At 41.8% G+C, this 12,649-nt stretch overlaps 1 protein-coding gene across 3 annotated transcripts in view; it reads right to left on the reverse strand.

The window, feature by feature from the left end:
- sorcs2 (sortilin-related VPS10 domain containing receptor 2) overlaps positions 1-11,314 on the reverse strand; it is a 612,212-nt gene extending 600,898 nt beyond the window's left edge. For 2 of the 3 annotated variants that reach the window (XM_078213290.1, XM_078213281.1), the window contains exon 1: positions 10,873-11,226. In XM_078213290.1, coding sequence (XP_078069416.1) covers positions 10,873-11,226 — 354 coding nt within the window. Of the gene's footprint in view, positions 1-10,872 lie in introns of all 3 variants that reach the window. The other variant, XM_078213272.1, reaches the window with a different exon arrangement.
- Positions 11,315-12,649: the final 1,335 nt, after the last annotated feature.

Consider the following 12,649-nt stretch of genomic DNA (forward strand, 5'->3'; position numbering starts at 1 on the left):
GATATAGAAGCAGAATTAGGCTGTTTATTCACTGAGTCTGTCCCGCCATTCAATCATGGCGGATAAGTTTCTCAACCCCATTCTCCTGTCTTTCCCCCGTAACCTTTGATTGCCTTACCAATCACGAACCTATCTATCTCTGTCTTAAACACACTCAATGGCCTGGCCTCCACAGCCTTGGCAATGAGTTCTATAGATTCACCACCCTCTGCTGAAGAAATTCCTCCTCATCTCGATTTTAAAGAGTCATCCCTTTACTCTGAAGCTGTGCCCTCGGATCCCTAGTCTCTCCTATTAATGCAAACATCTTCCCCACATCCACTCTATCCAGGCCTTTCAGTATTCTAAAAGTTTCAATGAGATCCCCCCCTCCTCCTTCTAAATTCAATTGAGTACAGACTCCGAGTCCTCAGACGCTCCTCTTATGTCAAGCTTTTCATTCCTGGGATCATTCTCGTGAGCTTCCTCTGGACTCTCTCCAAGACCACCATCACAGGCAAGAAAAATTGATTTTGTTTCTCGTTCTTTTCTTCAGAATTGTTCTTCTTTTCCACACTAACCAAAAGCTGAAAAATGGCAGCTTGAGATTTTTCAGTACATATGTCAATAGACGGGCTTTCTATAGTTGTAACTACACTTCACCATGAGAACTCAGGAAGACTAACAGATGAGTTATTCATATTTGCCTTCTGCCGATTAGAATTGATCCTTGAACTGGACTAGTTTGCTCAACATAAGTTGATTTAAACTGACCAAAGGATATCTGACAACAATGGTCCACGCATACATATCCCTAATTAAGAACACTGCTAATCAAAGAAAATTAAAAGACTACATTGGCGCCAATTTCCTTTGGCAATTACGACTCTGTCACCATAATGACACCTCTTTACACGTAGAAAACAATGTACTATCATGCTTCCAAAAAAATTGTACTCTTCAGTTCCAAGAGAATACTAATGTCTGCACTGGAAAAATAGTGTGTCTGCAAAATCCAATTATTTGTATTTCCAAATACTTCTGTGAAAGAATCAGTTGGTTTAAAAGTTTTTTTTATATAACCTATTAATAATATGTTGGTTTTAAATTATCATTTTCAATGGTGCTACAGTAGTGCTCCACACAACACCATTTACTCCGTAGATACCCTATCATTATACACAAAGCTAATGCTTACTTCTCTTTTATTAAAAATTGTGGTTTTGATAGCTAAAGGATTGTAGTTTCATATCAGCACTCTTAAGATTATGCAGTTAAATACAACACACAGGTTAAACAAAAGCAGTTAACACACACTGTCTGCTACACTTACATTCTCTGATAACCCTGTTCCAATCACTTGATTAATAATCTGCTCTTACTGACATTAAAAAATAAATGACTTCAGCAGAGTAAAATGGTTAGGGCAGTTTTCATCTCTACTACCCTGTTTGCAGGAATATAAAGCATTGACGGTAGTTGTGCTAAACTTGCTTTATTTTGCTGTCTTTTCTGATTTTTGGACTGACCTCCATCACGTGGTTCTGCAATCGTTGAATGTTGCTTGCTTTTATACCCAACGTGTATATCTCTCTCCTTTAGGTGCTGCTGGAGGCCCTTCACATTCAGCTGCCCATCCTATTTCGCATATCCAGTGCACAGACTACCGATTGAGGGATTTGATTTAAACTGACAGCTTATCAATTGCATTAATACTAGGACCAAATTGGATCAGGTCCCAGACCGATTCCTCCAGGCTACCATACCTACACCATACCAACAGTGTTGGAAACAAAATTTGCTTTGAATGTTCATCTTTATGCTTTTAATTGCTGGAGATGATCTTACTATTTTCTGGAGTCTACCTGCTCTTATTCATGAGTGAAAGGTTTGGATTCAGCTGATATTAATCGGTGTACAAACTGGTTTGTAGAACAATTACATTTCCTTTCTACCATGCACTGTTTTCCATGGCTTGCAGCTGAGGTGATTTATATATTTACAGTATAATGGTAGGATCAGTGCTAAGTGATGTTCTTTGTATCAATGCTATAGTTAGAATACAGTTGCTACCTAAATCTGCAGTCAAGGAACAAACTAACATGAGAATACAGTAAACAGAGACTCTCTGGAGAAGAACGCTGGCATCGATACCAATGACAAACCACCCTCTTGAAATGTACATTTGGCCAGTTAAATAGGAAATCAGAATTGATAAGGATATTGCAAGAAGCTGAACAGAAATGAAGTTTCCTGAATAAGACACCCTCCATTTATCAGGCTGCCCTTTCCCCCTCCCCTTTGTGTAAATGGAATGGTTTGCCTCTTATTATACAAGTCACTCTCCCCTGTACTACCAGCCCTCTATTCATTTGAAGCCCTTTCTTCATATACAAGTTCCCAGATCTTTAATGTTGCACCAGCAATAGTTCTATCATCCAAATAATTAATTTTAATATCAATAATCTGTAACCATATGTTAAATATTTAATGATCTGTAACTATAACTGGCACATCCGATAGATTAATACTAAATGGAAATGTATAGTATCTCCGAAGGCTCTTTTTTTTCCCACTTGTTTTTCAGAGCTAAAGCAATCAAATTAGATAGGTTGTGACAGCAAGGACAGTCAATGCACAGGCACTCAATGCCACTGGAATGGTAGAACTCAGCGTTTAAACTCCAGGCATTAAGAAGATTTTTGACGTACAGGCTGGAAGGCTTTGAAACCGCTGGAAGGGAAATTGCAGCCAGCATGATCATGATATTCTGATAGCAACCTTGCCCAGCATCTGTGTGTATGTGTAAAATTATCTCCATTTATATTCCAAAATTCAACAAGAACTGTCAGCAAAAGAGCTGTGATGAGTGGTGGTGGGTTGTGGAGATGTACATCAATCATTGTGAAAGAGGAAATTCAGTCAATTAGACATTCACCAACCAATTCCAAACCATTAATATTACTGTGTCCTGAAAAGAAATTCCGGCCCATTTTCATATTTGAATATCAGTGCATGATGCCAGGGCGGGGACCTCATGTGGAGGTGAAAGTAAATGGAGGAAAAAATGAATAAGCAACAAAGACTGAATTCTTCTGCATTTCAAATCGATGGTGCAATCAGTACTGTACCGATAAATCAACACCTGCCATAGCTACATTGTACAAAATGCCCCTAAGGTCGTATAAGCCAGGAGGTCCTGTAAGCTTTCTCTGGTTTCATCTTACCTCATTTATCAACCAAGAAAAATAGCATCATGGTTCAAGAGCTCATGTTTTCAATGAAACTATGTTTAATAAAAGGAAGATTATCAGATTTACTTCCCCACATAAAATCCTACTCACCCATCAGGCGTGTTGCTCTCAACTCCACAATGCCTGAAATTGAAAATTCTCACCCTCATTTAAATCCTTTCATGGCCTTTACCTTTTCTATCTCTATAACTTCCCACAGCCCTACAATCTTCTGAAAACTGCACTCCTCTACCTCTGACCTCTGTCATTTGTCCCACTGTTAGCAGCCGCATGTTCAGCCATGTTGGCCCTATGCTCTGGAATTCCCTCTCCAAATTCTTCACCTTCTTTTCCACTTTAAAACCTACCACTTTGACTCAGATCTAGTGATCCTTCCCATTACCTCTTGGAATGAAATCCATTTGTGCCTGTTTACACTTCTGTGAAGTGCTCCAAGCCATTTTTCTATGTAAAAGGTATATATATCTCAAATTGCAGCTCTGGGGCTATTTGTGACCCATCTTCTGCCTCATTTGTGGTCCTTAGGAGACCTGTTGGTCGATTTGACTCGCTCACTTCATTTAACAGCCCTCCAGCTCTCAGATGTTACAAAAGCTTGGATTCAGGAAAAAGAAATTAAGCGCATTTTTAAAAAAAATAAATGTAGATGCTTTCAAAGACAGCACATGGGCCTGCTTTATGGTGAGACTTTGATTGTGACCTTCACTAAGAAATCGGTTAGACTATAGCTCTCAACATTGGTTATAGTGTTCTGCTTTTAATGTTTCAGCTTTTGCACACTTCAAAAATAAATTGATGGGATGTGCAGTAAATTAAGAATTTTGCACTTGCATGGGAATTTACCACAGGGAGGGCAAAAGAGGCAACATGAAAGCCCTATCACGATGGACAACTGGCTAAGTAAGTACTACAAGATACCATTCCCATCTATGAAGAGTTATCACTACTCTAACTGGCATATTTACATTGTGTCTGTGTTAAGCAGCTTTCAAAATTTTGCATCCCCAGAAATCAAAAGGCAAGTACATGAAATTACACTGCTAGAAAGAGTTTAGCAAAAAAAGTGTTATGATAGTTCAATAATTTTTTTGACTAAAATTTACGTTTTGCCTTTGCTTATTTAATCCATGACATGTATGTAAATTTATTACATGAAAGGCAACCTCTTTCCACAAAATAATATGAGCTGAAGTTACTCGCCTGTAAAAGGTATCAGCCACATTAGTGAAATTAGCATCTCCCATTGCTCACAAGCACAGGTCATACAGAGTGCATCTACCTGCCTGATATTCATTAGAATATTCATAACATTTCATATTTTTAGCAAAACTTGAAAAGATTCACTATGAATCAGTCTCCAACTGTTCTGAATCACTGTGTCTGCAACAGCACTGAATAAATTCAAACGGAAAATATCAAAAACATAGGTGAGGCAAAAGGATTTTTTTTTTGCTTTAAATTACTCCAAAAATAAAGAGTAACATTAAAACAGTAACATTAAAACAGTGCTATAATGGAAGTGGGAACAACAGTTAGAGATGCCAAAATAGCAATAGCAATCAAGTTAATGTTTATGTCTGCACTAGTTGTCATTCGATGCAAGGCAGATGGTGTACATTTGACATGTAGCAAAAGAATGCTGTAGCAGTACCAGTTAGGAACTGAAGCCATATATTATCAATACAGTTAAAAAGAATATGATAAAGGGGGAAAGAAATGGCGAGGATGGACTTGCAGGTGAGGGGGTAAGTGAAAGACAGGTGCACAAACGCTCATATGATGAAAATAAGACCTATAGCAAGACCAGAAAACACAGGACATTTTATGGGACAGCATGTGTTGAACTGTTTTAGTTTGAAATTAGAAGTGTATTTGTTATTAAAATGATAAACAGTAGGCAAAGAAATGTTTTTGAGTTGTGTACTGGTATAGTCCAGTGATGGTTTAAAATTTAATGTATATTAAATAGCTCGAAATTATGCATATTATGCCACTGAATTTCCAATAGTCATTTCTGTCAGGCAAGGCTCATTGCCAATAGCAAGATGTCAGAAGACTAGAGCTTAGCTGTGTTGTTGCTGGCAAGAAAAAAGAAAACTGGATCCTGATAAAATTCTGAGTCTGAAATTCATTGGGGGTTCCACAGATCTTCCACTGGAGTTACTATGGGGAACCAGTAGAAGTGTTTTTTTCATACAAGGTACCAACACCAATGACATCCCCTGTTAGTCTGTTAATATCACATTTGTCCAATCATTCAACGTGCAATGGTATCAATCACAAATAAGGTCATTTCTGATCACTTCCTTGTTTCACTCTCCACCCACATCCACCTTCTGCTCCCAATCCTACTTCCTTCTCTGACCACCTGTGGAAAATGCTTTCTTCCAATTCACTTCCAACACTACTTTCAAAATCCCATTCCCTCGCCTTTCGCCCTCCAATCAAGGCAACATTTCTGTAGCTACTGATCTGCTCAACTGCCCCTTCACCTCTATCTTTGATATGCTGGTCCTGATTAAACCTATTTATTTCTGGTACCCATGGTACGACCCTCTGCTTCTTTACATCCAAGTGATGCAGACTTGAACAGATATGTGGACAACTACATTAATCACTGACTTCCAGGTCTGGCCGGACAAAAAGTACTATTTTTTTTGCCAAAGCCGCACACTTTACAGGACCCTCCTGGAATACAATATTACTCCGGCTTCTTTTTTCTATTGTAAACCGTCTTTTTAAATGACATCCTCCTCCACCCCACTACATCTTCTATACTCGCACCTCCATAACTGTAAGGATCATATGTACCTTTTCGTCAATAAGACTGAGACTATCTAATCAGCCACTCTGCCTCATTCATCCTTTTCACTAGCCTTCTTCTCAGGTTACTCCCATCATAAAACTGAATTCACAGCCATGATTTTCTGGTTCCACCTGCAGCAGGTCATGGAAAATTTGGAGAGCCAGCCAAAAGTGCAGCCTTCTAGTGGAATCGGAAAATCCCGGCCAACATCTATTTCTAGTCTCTCTCCTATCTTTCCTCATGCCACGCTGATCTAGTCCATAAGACACACCTTCTGCTCCTTCGACCTTATTTCCACTAAATTTCTGACTACCCAATTGGTCCTTCCTGGATCTCATGCTAACTGATGCTTTTAATGTTCTCTCTCCGCAAGAAGTCTCCCTCTCTATCAAATTGGTCATTATTACCTCTACCTAGAGAAAAAAATTCTTGACCCTTCCATCCTTGAAACTATGAGGAAATGCTGCTCTCACCTGGTTCCATTCTTATCTATCTAATCTTAGCTACAAAAGCACTTGCAATGGTTTCTCAACCTCTCACTGCACTGTTACCAATGTGCCTCCCAAAGTTCAATCACTGTTCCTCATTGATATGCTGCCCCTCGGCAACATCAACCAAAAACTGAGTTAGTTTTCACATGTACACTAACTGCACCGAGCTCTACCTCTATGGCATAGAAAGTCATATATCTAAAATTTGCTGATGGCACAAAGTTAGGTGGCATTGTGGACAGTGTAGTGATAGAAATTATAAAGGGATATTGATAGACTGGATGAATGGGCAAAACTGTGGCAGATGCATTTCAATCTAAGCAAGTAAGAGTTTATTCATTTTGACCAAAAAAGGATAGATCAGAGTACTTTCTGATGATATAAAAAATACAGTAGATGTCCAAAGAGACTTGGGGGTTCAGGTGCATAGATCTTTAAAATGCCACGGATGCAGAAAATAATCAAGAAGGCTAATGGAATGCTGGCCTTTATATCTAGAAGACTGGAGTATAAGGAATCAGAAATTATGTCACAGCTATACAAAATCCTGGTTAGACCTCACTTGGTGTACTGTGAGCAGACCTTAGAAAGGATGCATTGGCCTTGGAGGGAGTGCAGCATAAATTTACAAGAATTATACCTGCATTTCAGGGGTTTATGAGAGATTATACAAATTAGACTGCTGCTTCTTTGGTATGATATTTGACCTCAGAATGAGCAACTATCCACACCATACCTGAGCTTGCCCAACTACACACCTGCCTCAGCTCATCTGCTGCTGAAACCCTCATCCACTGTTGAAGCCCTCATCCATGCCCTTATTACCTCCAGACTTAACTATTCCAATGCACACTGGCCAGGCTCCCACATTCTATCTTCTGTAAATTCCAAGTGATTCAACATCCTGCTGTCTGTGTCCTGACTTGCACCAAGTTCCATTCACCCATCATCACCTACTCACTGACTTATGTTCGTTCTTGGTTAAGCAATGTCTCTGTTTTTAAATTCTGATTTTTGTTTTCAAATCCCTCCAAAGTCTAGCCCCTCCTTATCCCTGTGAATACTTCAAGTCCAACAACCAAAACCCTAAACTGTGGAATTAATTTACTAACTCTCTCTCCCCTTCTCTTCGTTTCTTACCTCCTTTATGATGATCCCGAAAACTTACCTCCTTGGCTAAACATTTGGTCATCCACCCTAATACCTACTGATGTGCTTTGATATCAAACTTTGCTTGGTAACTCTCCTCTGAAGTACTTGGACATTTTATTAAGTTAAAGGTACCATATAAACGCAAGCTATTTTTGATGTTGCAATTGAGCCATAAAGACCAAGGGAATCTCAAGTTTGATCCCCAGCTTGCATTGAGTTAGCTAATATTAAACAGGTTAACAGTAAGCATTTTACATTTGCTTCAGCACCCCCGGCCAAGGAGAGGCAAAAATCAACACAAGTCTCACTCCAGATTGTAAAGCTACTTACTGAAAGCAAAGTGTTTGCACAAAATGGATGTTGCTGAAAGGTAAATGGGACTCAGATGTGCCCCCTTTCGTACAGTGGAATCACCTATGATATTCACATTTGGACTTCATGAAGAATAGTGATCTAGGTGAAGCACTAGAGAAGACACTACAGGTAAATGGATTGAGCAATTAAAATCAACATACATCAAGTTGGAAATCATCGACTTTCAGTCCACCAACATACAGAATGAAAATCATAGAAATCATAGAAACCCTACAGAGCAGAAGGAGGCCATTCGGCCCATCGGGACCACAATCCCACCCAGGCCCTACCCCCACATATTTACCCGCTAATCCCTCTAACCTACGCATCCCAGGACTCTAAGGGGCAATTTTTAACCTGGCCAATCAACCTAACCCGCACATCTTTGGACTGTGGGAGAAAACCCATGCAGACACGAGGAGAATGTGCAAACTCCACACAGACAGTGACCCGAGCTGGGAATCAAACCTGGGGCCCTGGAGCTGTGAAGCAGCAGTGCTAACCACTGTGCTACCATGCCGCCTGGCTCAATTAGCTCACAATCAGGAATTTTGCTTTCCCAAAGCACATTTAAAAATGGCTCACAGTACACCCACTTCTGCTGTAAATGGTTTCTCAGGTCTACTTTTATTCCTGAGATTTGAACCATATAGTTATATCTTATCAATTTTCAATTCTTACCCAAGGACAGGTGGAGCAGCAATTTGGTCTGGTGATGCCAGAAACAAATCATTCAACTGGTTGATTAGTGATATCAACGTACCAAACAGGTATTATTACTAGACACTTAATTCAGTTCATATCACTTATCTTCACATAGTAATACAAAATAAAGTACACGCCACACAAGTTCTCATTTGTGGACAGATCACCTTGACTTAAACAAAATAACTTTTATCGACCAGCTTTCCTAATAATTTCCTCAGCTAAAGCTTTCTCTTTAACAAACTTAATGGGCCCTCAAAACCTTCCTGTTTCAAAAAGTCAGCCTCTACCATTTTACCTCTGCTCAGAGTCAAAACATGGAACAATAGACTTGCCAACATAACAGATGAGGTGTTTTTGAACTATTGCACAAGCTAATTGTGCACAATTGCACAAGCAAAATAAAGACATATTAACCTTTTTTCATCTTGGGATGACTTTTCTTTAGACATGTCATGACGCAACTTGCTCTAACAAAATCAATAAAAATAATTTGCTTTTCCAAATCCTCTCTGTAGGTAAATGACCAAATATGCTGACCATAGTTCAACAAATTTGCCTCCAATTTTGAAGCTATGAAATTCATTCTACAAAAAATACACAAACTGACATTCACAGATGTCAGGTCAAAGTTTGCTACCGCTCTTTTTGGCTTAACAGTGGAGAGCGCTACCTGTGACTGGTCAATAGAACATCAAATATCAGTTAAGTAACCTGGTTACTTCCAGAAGGTACCAACAGCTTCAGGTGGATGAGCACCTGGAGGAGGGAGCAGGGCAGTTAGTGGAGCAAATAACATCAAAAGGCAAATGAGCTCATTTTTGAATTAGTCAACGTCATCTCCGACCTGCAAACCATGATGTGGCTGCAGTGTAGAACAATTTAGAGAAGAAGATAGTCTCGAACACAATATCTGGGATTATATTAGCTGTGCAGGACAGTCAAAAGAGTTCTGAGAATAATCAATGAAATTTTATTCCCTAATTGAAGACTGGATAAAGGCACAATCCCACATCATAGAGGTCCTTAAATTGATTCCTGTTCTGTGCCGAGTCAACTAATGTCGGCGGCCCGGGGGGGAGGTACTAATTATTGGCCCAGCTTTACGGTGTTAGGGAAGAGAAAATTCAGTTAGGCTTCCGTGCTTTATTACTATTCAGTGGCACCTGTTGGAAAGTGAAAATGTTTGTAGATGAGCGAGGAGAGCAGCTCGGACCAAACCCAACTGTGAAGCACACCGGCCCACCCTCCAATACGAGTAAATATAGTCAGCAGTCTCACAGATCAGAAACTCGAAACTTGCCAATGTGATACTGCCCTTGGAATTCAAACAGGTCATCACATTCTGGGTAGCAGAGGAAGAATTGGGGAACAAAGAATTGTGCTGGAGACGGCTGCTCTGAACTTGACCCTACCAGTAAAGTGTGTGCAGATGCCACACAAGGTAGTGAACATCCCTGACGAGTGCTGCTTACACGAAACAGGAAAGGTGCTGTTCTCTGCCAGATGTAAATAACACGCTGTGCCCACGTGTAGCAGGAGGCTGATAGCGTGCAGTCCGGGAGGCTGTAAACTCCAACCCGGAGTGAGAGCGGCGTTAACAGCTGGTGACTGAAGCTGGAGCCCCGGGCGGATGTCCCCCTCTCTCCCTCCCTGCGCTGGGGAATGGGCTCGGAGAGGATTGCAAGCCGCGGCGGGAAAGGGCGAAGGGCTGCGAACTTTTCCTGGAGCGCGCGCGTTCCCATTTCCCTCGGGGCAACTGGGCCAGACACTTCCTCAACACACACAAATATCATTCTTCCAAAAAAACTATTCCTCCTTTTCCCCAGCAGAGCTCTCCCTCACTAACACCCCACATTTATAATCTGAGGTGAAGTTTTTAAAAACAGTGCCGGGATGTTGAACAGATGCCCGGGCCAGCGCGTGCTGCACAGGGTTCCCAGTCAAATGTTACACCGGTTAAAATGTATCTTCAGCAGAGTCACAAATGTATCAAAATCCACCCCGTGTCAATGGGTTTCGAGCCGCGGACGGGAGCTAGTGTCCAAGCGATACATTCTTTTGATACCAGACATGAAGACAATGTTTCCACATGGTCTGTGGAAAAGTGCCGAGCTTCAGCTTGACTTACGCTGCTGTTTTCTCCCGTCCAGTGCACCATCGCCTGGTTGTGGGAAGCGTCTCCTCTGAGGATGAAGGAGGTGCTAACCAGAGCCGGCTCCTGCTGCGGGCTGGAAGACCTCTTCACCCGCACTCCTTCGGCCAGCCCGGCCCGCTCACCCCGAGCTCCGCCGCTCCCGCGCTCCTGTCTCCCAATGCCGCTGGCCGCCGTTCGCTCCCAGCCCACCGAGATCCCGGCCAGAGCCGCGGGGAGCAGGAAAAGCCCGAAGGAAACGCAAAGCCACAGGTATCTGGAAAGAAAGCTCCGTGTCCAGGGAGCCGAAGAAAGGGCACTGCCCCTGTGCACCACGACTGCCATGATCATGTGGCCCGTGGTCCTTGCAAAGCGGCTCTAACCAGAGTGGATTTAATGTGTGTGTGTGATCCAAACCCTAAGACAGATCCACAGTCTCACGCACATACACAGAGAAGGGAAAAAAAGAGGGTGGAACAGCAGCTCAGTTAAAGCTCACTGAGCTTTTTTTCCTCCCTCTTTGCTCGTTCAATCACTCACTCAGGCAGGCGGCCACAGAGCACCATCTGCTGGAGGTGAGGACAAGGTCTCCAGCTCATAGTCACTGAGGGGAAACACCACACACTCAACCTGTGTGTAGGCAACATGGAGCCTATTACTTATGTGTGTTTAAGGGTTGTCGACACTCTTAAGATTGTCCTGGAATCTCCAGGAACTGATAAATCTTCTGGACACTCTTGTGATGACCCTGCCTGATTTCCGGCAGAAACAAAAATCATAGAAAAAATGTGCAATTTTTTCATTGTCTTTGAACGCTTTCTTTAAGTTAAAAATAATATAAATGAAATAAAGACTGACTGGGTAAGGCGGTTGAAGGCAGGAGGTTATGTGAGGAAACCATACCGCCGGACATAGCAATGCTATGCACACCTACTGAATGAAAGAGTTCAAAGGACCTCTTCTGCTGCTGACCCGTGGCATTAAATAGTTTAAAGTAAGTTATAAGAGTTGTAACACATTTGTGCTTCAAAATGCTGTGAGAGATGGATGTAGATTAGTAACATTCTCCAGAGTGTGCTCCTGATCTTGGTCATATTCTCTGTCTCCTCTCAATGCCAGTTTGTAAATTCCCACAGTTTTCAGCAGTCGGCCTACACTCTAGGCTCCTCGTCCTCTAGAAGTGGCAGGTGCCAAGAGCAAAGGTTACTGAGTCCTCATTAGGGATGAATGCTGGGATTTTTCCTCACTAATTTTGTCCCACTCATTTCCTGAGGAAGCTGTTAATTCCTTGCTGGGTACATCTCCACAAGAGTTATTAACTGGTAGCCCACTGAAAGCTACATTCGTGGCCAGGTGTCTCTGGAGAGGGAGCATGCGGTGTCCAGGGGCGCGGTTGACGCCTTCCGCGACCGCTGGGCGCCGCAGGGGCTGGGGTGTATTATCGACCCCGATAATCACCTTTTGGTTTGACGTTTTAAGTTTCCTTTCGACTTTGTTTTTGGTTTGGGCTGTTCCCCCCTTCCTTTTGGGGAGCTGCCCCTTTTAATTTGTCCCTAAGTTAATTTGAGTTCGTTTACTTGATTGGTATCAAAAGAAATACCCCACTGAAAGCATCCATTCTTCACACATTACATTTGACAGTGAGTATGCGAAGATGAAATGAAAGTGATGTCTCAGTGAGCCAATTTGGTGCTTAACTGATTCCTATATATTTTAGCTTATCGGGTGGCAGGGTGGCACTGTTGCCTCACAGCACCGTGGACCCGGGTTCGAT

This window comes from Mustelus asterias, chromosome 1, assembly GCF_964213995.1.
Source record: "Mustelus asterias chromosome 1, sMusAst1.hap1.1, whole genome shotgun sequence".
NCBI classification, from domain to species: domain Eukaryota; kingdom Metazoa; phylum Chordata; class Chondrichthyes; order Carcharhiniformes; family Triakidae; genus Mustelus; species Mustelus asterias.